The sequence below is a fragment of the Pelodiscus sinensis genome, chromosome 1 (assembly GCF_049634645.1).
Source record: "Pelodiscus sinensis isolate JC-2024 chromosome 1, ASM4963464v1, whole genome shotgun sequence".
NCBI classification, from domain to species: Eukaryota; Metazoa; Chordata; order Testudines; family Trionychidae; genus Pelodiscus; species Pelodiscus sinensis.
The window spans coordinates 28,611,133-28,629,361 of NC_134711.1; the positions used below are offsets into that span (position 1 = coordinate 28,611,133).

The 18,229-nt window shown below is 44.3% G+C and overlaps 1 protein-coding gene across 9 annotated transcripts in view; it reads left to right on the forward strand.

The window, feature by feature from the left end:
- Positions 1-18,229, forward strand: part of CPNE8 (copine 8) — a 215,527-nt gene that overhangs the window by 8,567 nt on the left and 188,731 nt on the right. For 7 of the 9 annotated variants that reach the window (XR_012903543.1, XR_012903544.1, XR_012903542.1 and 4 more), the window contains exon 2: positions 6,469-6,509. The exons of the other annotated variants lie outside the window; for them this stretch is intronic. Coding sequence is in view for 3 of the 7 variants with exons in the window: in XM_075927580.1 (XP_075783695.1) it covers positions 6,469-6,509 (41 nt within the window). In the remaining 4 variants the exon portion in view is untranslated. The remainder of the gene's footprint in view (positions 1-6,468; positions 6,510-18,229) is intronic. 9 annotated transcript variants of the gene reach the window in all.

The following is an 18,229-nucleotide window of genomic DNA, read 5'->3' on the forward strand; positions in this document are numbered from 1 at the left end:
GACTTGGGGAAGCCGTGGGCAGAGCAGCTGGGCTGCTGCCTGGTTGGTCCCACAGCGCTGCCCCTCACCTGAGCAGCACTGTGGGACCAACCCAGCAGCACCCCAGCTGCTGTGCCCCGCCGCTTCCCCAAGCTGCCGTTGCCGCTTGTAGCCCAGCTGGCCTGTCTCCAGCAGCTGCGCGGGGCTTCCCCTGCCTCCCTGCAAAATGGGGGAGGGTTCACCCCATGCCGTGCCATTCCCTGCTGACTCTCCTTCCCCCACCCCCTCCCCACCCCCCCCCCCGACCCATCGCAGCCCCCCTGCTGGAGTACCTCCTTACAGTCCGGCATATCTGATAATCCAGCAGCCCCTGGGTCCCAAAGGTGCCGGATTATTGGAAGTCTACTGTATATACCTGAGGCAGTTGAGTGCTGTTTTAAAAAAAAAAAAAAAAAGAAGCCAGCTTTTGGAAAGGGTGTGACTGCATAGACCAGATCTTCACTCTATGAAACATTATAGAACAGTGTATTGCAATGGTAACTCTACATAAACCTAATAGACTCTTTGAGAGCGCTTCTGACAGCATTCATGGGACCAGTGTATGGTGTATTCTGTGGACATGTATGGCATAATCTACCCCATCAAAAGCTTCTGTAGCAACTTTTCATGCAGCATAGATCAGTGAGCTCAGTTTTGAAGTCAAAGCAGGAATAGGTTGGGGTATGTCATAACTGCAATCCTTTTCCACATTGCCATTGACTGGGAATGTGGCATATAACAGAAGATATGCCAAGAGGCATAAATAGACACCCTCGTTATCCTTTGAAGATCTGGATTTAGGAGAGTGAGATCATGTAAAATCACATACCCAATCCCATATACAAAAAAACTCAACTCCACTCAACACATTGTCAGCAAATTGGACTAAAAATCAACAGCAATAAGCCAGATATCATGGCCATATTGACTTACCATCACCAGAACACTTTGACAACATGATCCTCTATGTAAAAACATTCACATACTTGGTCAGCGCTGCTAGCTAGGATGATCAAACAAACCACTACATCAGAACATAATCAATAAAGCCAGGAACTACTTTAAGAGTTTAAATACAGTCTGGAAATCCTCAAATTACACCAAAACCAAACTCAAGGTTTATCAGAGCTGTGGACTTTCGACATTATAATCACTTTATTTTGTTAGCAGAAGAGCATTAAGATGGACACTTGAAGATACATGAAAATGGGGCTGCCTGAAAACATGGCACGGAGCTGAAAAATATGAGGCACCATTAAGACTTGCTAGAAACAGACAGGTGTGGTGGAACTTTGTCACTGTCCTAAATTCCAGAGACATAAAGGGAAGATGATGATGATAAATGTAACTAAGGCCAATTAACAGAGGCTTATGGAAAATAAATCCTGTCCAACTAAACTAAAACTGTAATATCAAAGATACAAAGTTTGGTCGACAAAGATTAATAGTGCTTAGATTTCCATAGGCCATGTGACTTGATCCGCATGACATTTTGATTTAAGAAATTAAAAGGCTATAACATTAACATGGCACACATTAGAAGGATTAAAAACTGCATAACTGAGGTTTCAAAATGTAGTAAAAAAAGGGAGTCATAATTTGAGTGAATGTATGTCTAATGGGGTTGGTCCTTCATGGGTTAGTTCTTGGCCTAATTCCTTTTAAAAACTGGGGTGGAGGAACACCTTGATGAATGACTTGGAAGAAACCAATCACTAAATTTGCAGATGACCCAAAGAGTGTGGTATGGGGTACAGGAGAATGGTATATTTCGTCACTGGAAATTTTAAAGTCAAGATAGGATTCCCCCCCCCCCCCCCCCCCCCCCCAAAAAAAAAAAGAGATGTTCTAGTTTGAACAGGAATTGTTTTGGGGAAATTATGTCCTGTGTTCTATGCTGATGGTCAGACTATTTGATCACAAGAGTCCTTTCTGACATTAAAGTTTATGAATACTTATTACTGATTCTAAAAACAACTGTTGACTCGCAAAGACTTGCTTCTTTTTGAACAGTTTGATAAAGAGTTTATTCATGTTACTACTGTTGCACAGGGAGCTGTTAGACTATGTAACGGAATAGATCATTCTGTGGAAATATGATTTCAATTTAACTCCCTAGTGTAGAGCAGGGCTAATGGATTTAATATTTAGAAATAACCCTCCTTATTTTTAAATAATAAGCAGAGCATCCACACCTCCTAATGGGCTGGTTACTTTGAAATCTGTCCACAATAACACTATTTTCAAATAACAATTCAGAGGAAAGCAGGTGTTTAATCTGGTGCTGCTAATAATTGGCATTTGAAGGCCTCTCACAGCTGCACTTCTGACAGCTATGGCTACACCTGTCTTCTCCACTTCTCCCTTTTTCCTGTAGAGCTTAAAGTTGCAGGAGAAAGGATTGTACCAGCTTTGCCAGCCTGTGCCACACAGCAGCATCCCAGGTAGCCATGACAAACCCCCGGTGCTCCCTCAGAGCCTCCCACTGTCCAGGGATGCAAGAGAGCTCCAGGATCTCTGCACCAGGAAAAGGAATGCAGATCGCTGCCAGCCTAGCTGACACAAGCCACAACCAGACCCTCGACCGGGTCCACACTTGCTCCTTTACTCTGGAGCCAGTTCCCCCCTCCCCCTCCTCCCGATGTCTCCCAGGCTTTGGGTGATCTTGGGGGAAGGCACTTTCCCTATATACATGTGGAAGATAGGGGCCCCTTGTGAAGAGGCACTGGGGGAGAGCTTCACCGCTGGCCTTGGATGAAACTCTCCATCAAGGCCTCTCTGACCACAGTCCATAATGTGTTCTCCTGATGGCACTGGTCTCCTGCTGCTTGTGTGCCTGCCCAGCCATTCAGTCTCTGCCCCCCACCCTGTCAGAAAAGTCTTCTCCCTGCTTTTGAAAAGATTGTGGCACACATAGTAGGCCACCACCATTAAGGGGATGTTACACTCATTGGGTAAGGCGATTCCAGATCCACCCTCTAATAGGCTGAATGCACACTCCAATACCAGTCTGAGCAGGTGCCACATGGTGGTGAAGTGCTTCTTGCTGGGTCCACCTGCCCATGTAGGGCTTCATCAGCCAGGGGAGCAAGGGGTAAGCTGTGTCGCTCAAGATTATGATCATGTCCATTTCACCGACCCTGATGGTATGGAGGGTGCTGGAGTGCATCTTTCAGAACAGGCAGAAGTTCTGGAAGATGCGGGAATCATGCACCTTCCCCAACCAGCCAACATTGATATCGATGAAGTGTCCCTTGTGATCCACAAGGCCCTGCAGCACCATGGTGAAGTGCCCCTTTCTGTTTATTTGGTCTGAGGCATGGTGGTTGCGGGGCCAGGATGAGGATGTGTGCGCCACCTATGGTTACCTGCCCTGTAGTTGGGGAAGTTCATGGCAGCAAAGCCATCTATGATGTCCACATTGCCCAAAGTGACGACCCTCCATAGCAGCACATGGTTGATTGCCTTTGCTACTTGTATGAGCATGGCCCTGACTGGATTTTCCTCACACTGAACTGGTTCCTGACAGAGGTAGCTGTCTGGCATGATGAACTGCCGCATCATGAGCTTCCACATGGCGATGCACTTCTGCGCAGGGATGGTGGGTCTCAGTTGAGTGTCCTGTCACTTGAGAGTAGAGGCAAACCACTCGCAGAACTCAAGGAAGGTGGTCTTCCGCATGCAGAAGTTCTGGAGCCACTGCTGGTTGCCCCATAGATGCAGGACAATGCGGTCCTACCAGTTCAAACTGGTCTCCCGCCACGAAAAGTGGTGTTCTGTGGATTGAGGGGCATGTGCAGGAGTGTCAGGATCTGGGTGATAAGGGCCTGCAGTCTGGAGCAGCATGTGGGCAGTTTGGAAGTACTGCACCATGAGGCACAGCATGAGGCCTGTGAGCCTGGCTCTACTTTGCAGCAGCTCTGGTTCCATATTGTGAGTGCTGTGGTGCCCGCCAGGGCAACCAAAGCACACTGCATTCATTTTGTATCCCACTATGGGGAGGCAGTGTAGGAATGGCATGTGAAACATGGCTGTAGTGAGGAGCTCCTGAAAGTATGTGTTGCAGCTTGCCTCATCAAGCAGCCACAAGAAGTGTCCACACTTGTGGTGCTCTCCCCAAAGTGCTTCCGGGAGCTCCAAGTCAGGGGCAGGCTCCAATCAGTGTGGATGCGCTATTTCAAAATAATTCTGAGTAATTTCGATGCTCCCCTGTAGTGGGGACATGCTATTTCAGTTTTGTTATTTCTGGAGTTATTCTAATTTTACATATTTTGGAATTAATTTCCAAAATTAATTGTGCATACATGCCCTTAGTGCATACATGCCCTTAGTCTCACCTAGAATACTCTGTTCAGTTCTGATCACTCAATTTCTTAAAGATATGCATTAGAAGTAAGAGGTTCAGAGATTACTTGAAAAAAATAGGATGAAAAGAAGAGACCTGGTGAAAGTGAATGGCATAGAAACAGATTATTTTAAGTCTGATCTGTATTAATGTTAAAGATCTAATTTCTTTAAGACATACTTATTTAGTTGGTGACAACAAACCTAAAATGCCATAATCAAACAGCTGTTGCATACAGTTGCTACAGTGGTGAGCTAAGGTTATTTGGGTGGCCTGACTAACTATTTTCACACCCCCAACATGTTTGGATTTCTTTTATATGTAATATTTGATTTGGAGGGGTGGGGGGAGGTGTAGCTTATCTTGAAGTATATAATTAGAGCAGGGGTGGGGGCACACCAAGATTTTGGAAAGTGGTCAAGGGCCACAATATTCTATGGAGGAGATGCAAGGTCTAGGGTGGAAGATGGACTTAGAAGGGCACACTGGGTAAGAGACTGGGGTGCAGGAGATGTTGTGAGGTCAGATGGAGTTTGGGTGAAGGATGGGGTTGCGACCTGGGTCAGAGGTTTGGGGTGTGTTATTTGGGAGGGGCAGAGAGGATTCTGGCCTGGGGGAGAAATATAGGAATGGGTACAGGATCTAGGAGGGAGTTGTGACTTGGGGCAGGGCAGTGCAGAGGGTTTGGATGGTGACTTGGGGAAGGGAGCTTGGGTGCCAGAAGCAGGCTCTGGCTGGGAGGCGCTGGCAGGCCAGATCCAGCCCACAAGGGGTATCTTGCCCACCCCGAATTAGGGTATAAAGGACATTTAGAGTTTCTTGTAACTCTCTTTGAGGCATCTGGTATTGGGCATTGTCAAATATAGGGTAATAGACTTTGATAGGCCACTCATCTGATCCAGTATGGATCATGGTAATTAAGTTTGAAATTACAATCAGTATGTGCAAAAGCTTCAGGGGGAAGCCGAGTTAGTCTGTACAGGATAAACTTAAACAACAAATTGTCTTTAAAGTGCTACCAGACTAACAAAACATGAAGATGGTATCATGAGCTTTCATGGGTACAGCCCATTTCTTCAGATGGTGTTCATATTAATTTCAGTGGAACAGATTGAGTGACCAAATGCCATTACAAACCTAACATTGGGGAGGGAGGAGGGGGATTTAAGATAAGAGACATGGAAGAGGAGCACTGTTAACCAAAATAAAGTGGATTTTTTTGAGTAAAAATTACAATACTGGAAAAACTTTGTAGCTCTTCAACCTGAAAGAGGAAACAGAGCAGTGTTAGGAGCCTGGGAGAAGAGAAATTAGTTAGTTAATTTCTACATTACCCCACATTTGGGACTAAGGGATGTGAAAAGCAGTGTGCACCAAGGTGCTGTTCCGTAACTACCCAGGTGGGTTCTGTGGGCGCAAACAAAGTTTTCTGGTTGGCATTAATGATAGTTGCTAACAACAGTGAACTGCATAGTTACATAATGACGAATTTGTAGGAAACGTACCCCACATATAGTCAAATCATGAGTTCTCTGTCCAAGCTGTCTTTACTAGAGGGATCCAGTGCCAAAAGACTGTTTTAGCCTTGAAAGATTATGTTGAGCTTATCTTCAGAAGACCTCTACCTACACAAAATAAATGAAGTGTTATCCAAAATCTTGGGAGGCTTTACTTCTAGCTGAAAGTTGAAATAATTTAACAAGCTGTCATGGTGATTTTTGTGAGTTTATTTCAGTTCCTGTGGAACAGTGTGTGTGTGTGTGTGTGTGTGTGTGTGTGTGTGTGTGTATGTAAAGATATGATCCTAGATGTTCTGCCTCTTTTCCCTTATGTGGTAATTAAGCTTACACACGTCAGAATAATGTGTAATGACAAACTGAAAAGCGTGAAGTTCAAGACTGGCAGAATACTAGGTCGGAGTAATTCTGATATGCATAGGAGATGGAGGAGAGCTAATTGTGTCCCCTTAGTTTTTTAAATACTGTCTTAATCATGTCTGCTCTGTTAATTTTTCTGAATGCTAAATCCTTCATTGTTTTTCTTGGAATTTTTCCCTTCCCCTTCCATTTTAGTATCAATGTTACTTACCTGTCTTTCTTTAACAGAAACCTTTTGGACAGAGACACATTTTCAAAATCTGATCCAAGTAAGTAAAAACTCTTCATTATATATGTGTTGTGTGTTTTGCACAAAATGAACTGTAGCATAAAGATGGCAAGTATACCTCAAAGATAATTCAGTCTCTAAGTCATTTTAGTTCTTGTCCTTTCAGTGAAGACTTAATGGCTTTTGTCATGTAGACAGATGTATGTTAGAAAGTGGATTGATTTCACCTAGGCCACTGAATAGTCATTGACTGATCATTTTTAGTTACTGCTAGTGTGAGCCACATTTTCAACAAGTGGCTTAGAATTAAAAAGTTCTGTATCCCTCTACCAGTTTCCTGATTTAAGGTTTTTTTTTTAAAAAAAAAGTTACTGAAAAGTAAACGCCAAACTTCCTGTCTTTAATATGCGTTTCTTTTTCCCAATCTTTTTCAAGGTTTTTATAAAAAAAATTATATACGAAAACTATTTGTTGGGGCACTAGATTGCTATTTGAGGGCTGTTTACAATTAACTGAGAGGAAAGACAAAATGTAGGAAGTCAGCTTTCCACAGAACAATATCTGTGAACATAGTCTTCACAGGGTTTCCCTTTCTAAGAGATTCTTGACTTTGAACAGTATGGATACCTTATACTCTGATTTTTATCACAATTGTCCTGCACTCTGCAGACCACAGAACCTCATCCACTCACTCCTGTGTATCTGGAAACAGGAATCGTTTCTTTAACAGGATTTAGATTGAAAGGGTAGCAACATAATACACGCATTTATGTAACTGATAAAATTAAGGCCTTAAAATATTTATTGTGAGGTCATAGTCAGGGTTGTCTCAAATTCAAAAACTCATGCTTTGGAAAGAGAACCACCTGTGAAGAAGGCCAGTATTACTCACATATTGGACTTCTTACATGGAAAGTCTGATATGTGTTTGCTTTCAGGTCGCAAGAGTTAAAAGCATGCTTTTTATTCTTTCTTACACTTTTTAAGTCTTCTGTAAGCAGCAACTCACTGGACTTTTTCGAAGTACAGAATGTTCAACACTGAATTTTTGGTTCTTGATGGATTACAATTTCAAAGCCTATATTTGAGTCTCTGGAGTTGGCTTTATTGACTAATTCTACAAAGTACTATATTTAGTAATTCGTGTTGGACCCTCCTGGTCTGGCACCCTTGAGACCTGAGCTGTCCCAAACCAGGGAATTTGCTGGACCAGGGGAGGTCAATGCTCCCCTATTTGGCTGCTCTGCTCCCAGGCTTCTTTCCCTTAGGCTTCCTGCCCTGGCATTGGCCCCAGTAACACTGGCCTGGCATGTGCTCCCCGCCCTGCTGCCTCGTGATCTCCCAGAGTTCCTGGCCAAGACAGCCTGGCTGCTGCTGGCCATGCTGCCACATGGTGTTCTCCTGGTTTCCCAGGTTGGGGCCATCCAGTCACTGTTGGGGCCCCACTGCTGCCCGGGGTTTCATGGCTGGGATCACCCAGCCACACCATGCTGCTGCTAGGGCTGGCTCCGCTGCCTCTGGGAATTCCCTGTGGTTCCCCAGTAAGGGATACCCACCTCTACCTGCCCTGCTTTAGCTGTGGGTTCTGTAGCTGGGGCTGTCCAATCTGGCCCCACTGCCATCTGGGGGTACCTGGAGTTCCCAGCCAGGGCTGCCTGGCCTTGCGTTCTCAACTGGCTTCTGTTCATGCTTTTTGATCCAGCAACATCTGTCTCTGGTAGACCACAGATGTTGCCAGACCAGAGAGTCCCAAACTTGAAGGTTCAATCTGTAGTAACCTCAAATTTCAGAACTTAAGCTCTGTCAGTTAAGCCCAGTATTGTACAGATCAAATGATTAAAAATCTCATTGAGGAGGGAACTACTCACTCCACGAAAGATCATCTTCCCCAAATATCAGAATAGATCAAATTTCTTCTTTTATAACTAAACTTGCAAATGTATTCGGTGTTGCTCAGGTCTTTAACGGAAGTATTTTTGTAATAAATGTAAAATATACATGTTTTCAAAGAATACAATCATTGAAAAAGCAAAGGCTGGAGTGAGAGTTTGGGGGTGAGGATGGGTGGTTCAGGGTTGGGTGGTGGTGGTGGGGGGGGGGGTTGGCTGGGTCCACCAGTGTCAGCAAGGGTTGTGCTGCTCTGTTGACAATTCCTCCCAGCACTGTTTGTACCACTGTTCAAATGATTCATTATAAATCCAATTTTTATAGGGAATAATAAACCATAAAGACCATCTAAATCTACTTTAAAGCTTATGTCTAGCAACATGCCAAACATGTAAACTCATTTTTTTTAAATGTTAAAATACAAAATTCTTCTTTGAGATGTGTCCCCGTGGCTGCTCCACTCTGGGTGCTAGTGTGTCCTTGCGCCAGCAACTGGAGATTTTTCTAGCAGTGTCCGCCGTGCATGCACCCTGGCACCTCCTCGTGTCATTGGTGTCCATCAGGTGTGCCTGGCGTGGCTCCCTCAGTTCCTTCTCTACTTTCTGCCTGCTCAAAAGAGGCCTGTCCTCCTCAACATCATGCAGGAGGGTCATACTCGCTTATCCATTGCGGACTGTAATGACGTATGTCACTGAAACTGCTGCCCACGTCACAGCCTCAGCTATTGTGACGTGCAGGATATCTTGGCTCTAAGCATCTTGGGTACTGAGGGATTTGCAGCAAAAGGTCGAGGATCTTCCCTTTGAGAAGACCAACTTCTTTGCGGCAAAAATGGATGAGACACTTCATTCAATGAAGGACTCCCACATGATCCTCTGGTACCTGGGCATGTACATGCGCCTCCCCTTCAAGAGAGCCAGATGCAACAATCAAAGGCCCAGGGAACCATACTGACCTTAATCCAGGTATAATTTCCATCAGAAACAAGGGCCCTGATGATGTAGACCTCAACATCAACAACATCAAGCCTTAGCATCCCAACCTTCTACATTAAAACAGCAGATTTGAAGGTTTGGTCGAGAGCCAGAAAGACACTTTCCCTGTGGTCATACCATCAACCAATCATTTACAGTTCAACCACTGCCTCCAGCCTTTTTTACAACAATGGGCACAAATAACATCAGACCAATGGGTATTGGAGCTCATCCTGTTTGTTTATTTTATCCCCTGCACTTCCCTTCCTCCCATCCCATCCCATCCCATCCCTCTTCAGGGACCCTTTCACGAGACCCTCCTTCAGCAAGAGGTGCTTCACCTTCTACAGATCGTTGGTACTGGTTCTATGCCACCTGAATTCTAAGGGAGAGGATTTTACTCAACTTATTTCCTAACACAGAAAAAGATCGTAGGATGGAGACCCATTCTGGATTTAAGGAGGCTCAACAAATATGCCACTTACCACCTAGTCAAAATGGTGACCCTTGCACAATTGGTTTTCACCATTCCCAATACCGAGTGCTCCCTTTTGGGCTTTCAAAAGCTCCCAGAGTTTTTTCCTAAACCTTAGCCATCATCGCAGCATACCTTTGTCTGGGAGTCATAAAATATTTCTGTTATGAGATGACTGTCTCTCAAAAGGCACATCCTTCTGAGAGACACAGGACATGGTCAAGACCACTGTGGACCTTTTGCTCTGACTTTAGGTTCCATATAAACTACCAGAAGTCCACGCTCCTACCCAAGCCCTAGAATTTATAGGAGCACGCATCAACACCAGTACAGCCAGAGCAACTCTGCCCACACAGAGGTTCAAGGTCCTATGCATTAAGGTAGCACAGGCAACCTCTACCACAACAGTCTGCAAATGCCTAAAAATTCTAAGCTGCCACAACTTACATTGTCAGGCTATCCAGGCTTCATATGAGATGCTTTCGATCTTGGCTTGCCACACTTTACACTCTGTCCAGAGACCCTCTCTCCAAGACAGTTACCATCCCACCATGGGTCCTCAGAACACTGTGTGGATCCATCCACCAATCTCAGGAGCTAAGTGGCATTCCATTCCATCAACCAGCCCCAACACTCACCATTACAACTGATGCATCACTCATGGAATGGGGAGCCCATCTAGGATCCCTCACTGCCCAAGGTAAATGGTCCTTCACCGAACAAATGTTCCACATCAACTGTTTAGAACCGTTGGGAGATGCATCTGACAAAGTGGGTCTTTGCCCACGAAAGCTTATGCTCCAACACTTCGGTTAGTCTATAAGGTGCCACAGGACTCCTCGCCGCTTTGCAGATTCAGACTAGCACGGCTACCCCTCTGATACTTAACGTTATGATGGACAATACAACTTGCATGTATTAGTCAACTGACAAGGTGGTGCCCGATCACCATCCCTATGCATGAAAGCTCTCAAACTGTGGAATGGTGCTTGACACCAAATTACCCCTATTGCTACTTACTTCTCGGGAGTACTAAACATCACAGAGGATGCTTTCAGTCGCAAGTTCTACAACCACCATGAATGGGAAAAAGACACACTAGCTCTCAATTACATGTTCCGCCAATGGGATCAACCACACCTAGACCTCTTAATGATGAGAGCCAATTGCAAATGCCACCTCTATTGCTCCAGAGCAGCCTTAGGAAAGGACTCCCTTGGGGATGCTTTTTCCCTCAAATGGGATGCACTGTTACTCTACGCCAGGGGTGTCCAAACTTTTTCAAAGAGGGCCAGATTTGAAGAAGTGAACATGCGTGAGGGCCGACCATTTTGCCTGACATTCTTTGAACCATTAAAATTAAATGCAAATTAACTATTTTATGCAAAGTTTATTGCAAATGGCATACTTTTCATTTCGTCACATGGATGACAAATCTAAACAGGTGTTAAATCACTCTGCCTTTCATATCTGAAGGCCAGATGAAAAAGAAATCCAGGAAGCTGAAATATATGTCAGGAACATTGTAAAGTACATTACATATTATCAACTTTTAAGTTCAAAAAATATGAACAGGAACATAACACCAACTATACATGTTGTGTCCAAATATATTTATAACTGATTTAGACCAACTGACATTAACTGAGATTTTACAATGTATTCATCTCAATTGAAAAAAAAAACTTGCCTACACTAATGTGAAGGGTGAAACTGAGATCTGGACTGCAGCACATAGGCTATGTCTGGTTCAAAGGCAGTGGTTTTGATGCGCAAAATGTCACGCAGGTGAGAGTCACTTAGTCTTGTCCTCACGCGGTTCTTGTTAAAGTTCATAGCAGAGAATGTCTTCTCACACATATATGTTGAGCCAAACAAGCTCAGTATTTTCTTAGCCAATGTTCGAATCTCTTGTAACCGGCTCTTATCCAGTTGGCGGTAAAAGTTCACAAGTGAGAGCTGTTGGTGATGACTGCGTAACTCGCTGTCACAATGCAGCTCAATGAGCTCGAGCTGCAGCTGATCTGGAGCATCATCGGGGTCAACAGAGAATGGAGAGGAGAAAAGGCTGATCTCCTTTTCAATAGCTGCAAAATCCTGAAAGCGCCGTTTAAACTCCCCAGCCAGAGATGCAATGTCTGCTGCATACCTGCTCGTTTGCGCACTGATATTGTCCTGTGGAAAACTGTTCATTATTTCCTGCAACGCTGAAAAATGTATGGTATTGGGCTGTGTTTGTGACAACTGCCTTATGAAAAGTTGCAGCTTTGTCCCAAAGGCTTTGAGGTGTGAATAAAGCTGGTTCACCACTGCATCTTTCCCCTGAAGACTCGTGTTCAGTACATTCAGATGCTTTGTTATGTCAACTAGAAACCCCAAATCAACCAGCCAAATAGGATCAGATAGTTCTCGCATTGGTTGTCCCTTTGTTTCCAAGAATTCTCCGATTTCCTTTCTGAGAGAGTAGAAACGCTGCAGTGCAGACCCCCAACTGAGCCATCTTACATCGTTGTGATATAAAACATCTTCGTATTCAGCCTGGATGTCCAGTAGAAACTGTTTAAACTGGTGGTGGCACAGGGCTTTAGAGCGAATAAAATTAATAGTCTTTAGCACCGGTTTCATAACATGATCATATTTGAGATGTTTAGCACAGAGAACTTGTTGATGAATGATACGAAGGAGGAGGCAAAGCTATTAAACTCCATTGATCACCTTGTTACAGATTAGGGTTGATAATCCACTTCGTTCATCAACCATGGCAGGTGCCCCATCAGTAATAATCCCAGTAACTTTGTTCCAAGGCAGTTTCATGTCATCTATGGCGGAACTAACAGAAACAAATAAATCTTTTCCTCTTCCTCTTGTTTGGTCCGTAAGGCTCTGGAGGTCAAGTAGCTCTTCAGTCACATTCATTTCATCGTCCACCCCTCTCATAAAAATACGCAACTGAGCTGTGTCAGGCTATTGAAAAGAAGTCAAAATCCACTCCTTTGGACGTAAACTGTCTCTTAATATCTGATGAAATCTCTTCAATTCTCCGTGCTACAGTGTTACGAGCCAGGCAAATGTTGGCAAACTCTTGCTTCTTCTCGGGACAGATATTCTCAACCATTTTCATAACGCATTCTTTGATAAAGTCACCCTCAGCAAAAGATTTGCAATTTTTAGCAATTAACGTTGCCACCTCATAGCTCGCCCTTGTGGCATTTTCATTTGACTCACGGGCTCTTATGAAAAATTGCTGTTGTGACATTAAAACAGCTTCAAGTTGCTTCAACTTTTCACTGCGGTCGTGCCCTGTTAGCTTGTCGTATGTGCTATGTCTCGACTGGTAGTGTCTCTTGACATTAAATTCCTTATAAACAGCCACAGTCTCTTGGCATATCAGACAAACACAGTGATTCTGTATTTCAGTGAAGAAATATTCCACTTTCCACCTGTCCTGGAAGCGGCGGCCCTCATTGTCAACTTTCCTTCTCTTACTTACAGTCACCATTTTTTTTTAAATTGACCAGAAGGGGAAGGGATCATGTGAGTGCAGTGCCAGAGGTTTAATACACTGCCCAAGTAATACACTGCCCAACAAGAATTCTCTTGCCTTTGTGGCTGTTTGTGGTGAAGTGTCTAATGATGAGCTCGGGCGTGTTCGCAGCTCCACGTGCCTGAGCCCGCCAGGAACCTGACAGTGCGCAGGGCCAATCACAGATACTGAGATATTTCCTGATCTCAGCAGCTGCGGAGTCCATCCCCGCACTCTCAGCCCCAAGGCAGAGGGCCCGCAGGGTCAGAAGCGGGCGGAGAGCCAGGGCACGCCGGCCTCACGGCGGCACGGGGGCAGGGTGAACCCGCAGCCAAGCAGGGGAGCGGGGCTGCGGACGTGCCCTACAGGGCAGGCTCTAGGACAGCGGCGGCCGCCATGGACAGCGGCGGCCGCCATGGACAGCGGCGGCGCGCTGTGCGCGCCAGTTCAGAACAGTGCCGGGGAGCCAGGAGAGGGGGAGGAAGCGGGGGCTGTCCCCACACTCTCAGCCCCAAAGCGGAGGGCCCGCGGGGTCGGAGAGCGCAGGGCACGCCGGCCTCATGGCGGCCTGGGGGCAGGGCGAACCCGCAGCCAAGCGGGGGAGCGGGGCTGCGGACGTGCCCTACAGGGCAGGGTCTAGGACCGCGGTGGCAGCGCGGTCCGAAGCGGCGCGCTGCGCGCGCCAATTCAAAGGAGCACCGGGGAGCCAGGAGAGGGGAGGGAAGCGGGGGCCATATTAAATCCGAACGCGGGCCGCAATTGGCCCGCGGGCCGGACTTTGGACATGCCTGCTCTACGCATTCTCACTCCTTCCTATGCTCCACAAGATCCTCATCAAAATCAATACAGAATGAGCCCTCTTGAGTCTCATTGCACCAGCTGGTTGAGACAAAAATGGTTACCTTATTTCCACAGAATGACAGTAGCGGATCCATACAGCTTGATGTGGAGAATAGCAGCTGTCAGAATAAAACATTAGGATGGATGTTCTTGTCTGTACAATCTGGATCAACTGATAAGGGAAATTTATTTACTAGCATGCAAGGTATAGTGGGAATTTCATAAGAATGGAAATAATTTAGATTATAGTCAAATTTGTTTTGGGTGGCTTATGAATTTCAAAATGTTGGTATGTTTGTTGTTGGAATATTTATCAATTACCTCTTACTGTTGCTGTTGACTTCTGAAATGATTTTTATTGTTCAATATAAACAAACATCCTAGCTGTATATTTCCTGTTTAAAAGGAAATTTTTATTAGGGAAGAGAGAGTTACTCACCTTGTGAAGTAACGGTGGTTCTTCGAGATGTGTGTCCCCATGGGTGCTGGTGCATCCTAATCATAGGACATTTTTAAATATTTGCAAAATATTGTAATGCAATTGTAACCTATATGCTAGGGTTATAATCTAAGTAACATTGATAACAGGCCTGTATAATGCTTTCTGATGCATTTTTTAGTTGCCTATAATTAGGCTTGGTGGAAATTGATGTTGAAATTATAAAAAGAAATTGTCAGATATAAAATTTTGTTATAGGAAACGAGGGGCAGACAATTATCTAATGTCATCAGACAAGATTCAAAATGTTAAAACTACATAGCTCTTTAAAATAAATGTCAAAACATTGAGAACAAATATCCATACAAACAGATGAGAAATATTTCCAGTTAGTAATCTAAATTTACAAATAGTCAACATAAAAATATTGCTTGAGAATTAACACTGATTTTTTTAGGCTATTTATTCAATGTTTTGACATTTATTTTAATCTGTTTGTATGGTGAGATTGGCATTTACTGACACTTAGGATTTGATTTTTAATCTATTACACGCCTAATTATAACATGGGCAAAATGTAATCCTGTTAGGTTGAGATTTGCATGTTGCGTGTCTTCTAGTGGTTATTGGAAAAATTTCCAAATAGTTCAGCTGCTTTCAAGAATAAGATCAGGGAGGAAATGTTTTATCCATGTTAAATTCATACAGCTGTTTCATTGAGAAACACTGCTGCTTCCATGGGACACCGCAGATAATACTGTATTTAGGCAAGAGTCTAGGTGCAGATCCATGCAGAGGGGATCCCTTTACTTCAGCATAAATGCTCTCACAAATGCCTATTCCTTCCTTAGCACCAATGCAAATTTCCTTGCTGGGACTGATACCTGCACTTGAAACCCTCATACCTACAACAGAAACTACTTGCATCTAAGGAATGAGATGAGACACCATACAAATGTACAGCTGGCATCTTACCAGAAGATGTGATTGATTGCTTTTGCCTGATGAAGATGGTTTTCAGGCATTAGCGGGGAGAATAATTATTCTCGGTCTGCAAACAAAGACCTTTGATCCCTTGTTAAACATCTTAGCAATGCAGACCAAGGGGAAGCTAGTTATACCATTGGATCTATTCTTTCAACCTAATGAAGATTATCTGTCTCTTTCCCCCTTCTCATCTCCCCCTGTTTCTATGTGTACAAGATATATCCTGTACCAGCTGAAGGACTTTATATCACTGTACGGTAATGCTTCTTAGAATGCCTGGAACTAGTGTCTCCTTGCCTTTGGCTGGAGGGAGTCTGGTTTGTGAGGGTTTGGTGTTAGTTCCCTAAAGCCAGCAGTCTTTCAAGCAGTCTCCTCTGTACTCTGCCAGTCCTGTCTTTGCCTTGAAGCTAAATGAGAGAGTCATGACAGTCCCTGAGCCCCCACTTAAGTGTTCTTTTGTGATTTTTCAGCTCTAACACCTGCTACTCGCAGAAATCCCAAATCCTCTTTTTTCCCCCCAAAGGAGCAGCATATCTCAGTTTGCAAGTTTTACCTGAAATTAGTACTCCTGTACATAACACAGTGCTTAATCCTCTTGTTTTATAATAAGAAAGTAGACATTCTACTGGAACCAAGAGAGCTGTAAAGAAATGGTCACAATTAAAAAGCCCCCATAAAATGAAAAACAGGGTCTAAACTTATTAGTTGCTTTACTTCTTATTAGTTACCATAACTATGTGGTAAAAAAGGATTTCCTCTCCACCCCCGCCACCCTGGAAAAGGTATTTTAATCCGTTACGTGGCTGGCTTGCTTTTCAGGAAATAGGATTCAGTCTTTCATGAAACCTCTCTACGAAATAGCCTGTCTCCTCAGGCTGTGTCTAGACTACATCCCTCTGTCGAAAGAGGGATGTAAATTTATAGACACTTTGAAATTGCAAATGAAGCGGGGATTTAAATATCCTGCACTTCATTTGCATAAAGTGTCAAATTTACATCCCTCTTTCGACAGAGGGATGTAGTCTAGACACAGCCTGAGGAGACAGGCTATTTGGTAGAGAGGTTTCATGAAAAAGCGAAATTTTGAAAGTAAAACCACGGTCTAAATGCGGTCTGTTCGAGAACGGAAGGCTTTTTTTTTTTTTTTTTTTAAAGATCCTGTAAACCTCATTTAAATCCCCACTTCATTTGCAATTTCAAAGTGTCTAACTTACATCCCTCTGTCGAAAGAGAGTTGTAGTCTAGACCAGTGGTCTTCAACTTTTTTAAGCACAAGATCACTTTTTGAATTTAAGTGCAATGTAAGATCTGCCTCAAACTCAAATAACCTTGCCCACCTCTTCTGTACCCCTTCTCCAAGGCCCTGCCCCTTCTCACTCTGTCCTCCCTCCTTCCCCCATTCTCCCTCCCTTTCACCAGGCAGGGGCAGAGGGTTGGGGCACAGGCTCTGGTCTTGGGCAAACAGAAGGCTACGGGAAGTGAGGGGAGCTCCAAGGCAAAGGGCAGGAGGGGTGCAGCAGTGGGGAGAGGGGCAGCTGAAGTGCTGTGCTTGATGATAGTTTCTTGGTCAAACTAGTCAAGATCTCCTGTCAGAGGCTCCAAGATCTACAAATAGATCCCAATCTACTGGTTGGTGACCACTGACCTAGACACAGCCTCTGTGAACAGATCCAAAGTGTCTTTCTCCACCTTGTGATATACTGATATCATTGGTGATCCCTTATCTGTCCATAATGTTCCTCTTTACTTCAGGTGGTTTTGCCGTTTATATAATCACGCAATGTCCAGAGTTCCAAAAACAGAGAAGTCAACGCAAAACCAAAGGAAACTATAATTAGCTAACATGGGAGGGGTGACTACTTCCTCCCACTTGAATGATACATGATTTCCCTAGTGACTCACTTTTACACAATGACCATAAGGAGATAACTTTGGCTAAATCTACATTGGCAAGATTTTGCGCAAATACTCTTTAACTCAAGTGTTTTTGCATTAGAGTATTTGCACAAGAGAGCGTCTACACTGGCATGTGCCTTTGCGCAAAAGATGTGCTTTTGCGCAAAGGCACCCATGCCAGTGTGGACGCTTTCTTGCGCAAGAAAGCTCAGATGGCCATTTTAGCCATCTGGCTTTCTTGCGCAAGAAATTCATGTTGCCTGTCTACACTGGCCTCTTGCGCAACTGTTCTTGCACAAGAGGGCTTATTCCTGAGCGAGAGCATTATAGTTCTTGCACAAGAAGCACTGATTTCACACGTTAGAACATCAGTGTTCTTGTGCAATAACTCCCCACCAGTGTAGACAAGCAGCATGTTTTTGCACAAAAGCAGCCACTTTGGCACAAGATCGCGCCAATGTACACACAGCCTTACAGTATAGTTACATTACTACTTAAATATTACCTGTGCTCGTGCCTCAAGATTGAGTACTGATAAATTACATGCTTGAAGTGGAGACCTTCACGTGTTGTACCCTTCATGAGTAAATATACGGTAATCAAAATGATGTATTGGATGAAGTGAGTTTAAGTCTGATGCTATGTCTATACTAGAAAGGTTTGGTGACTTTTGCATGTCAACAGCACTTTCATCCCCAAAACTGAAAACTCACCAAACCTGTGTTTCTGCCACCCTTTG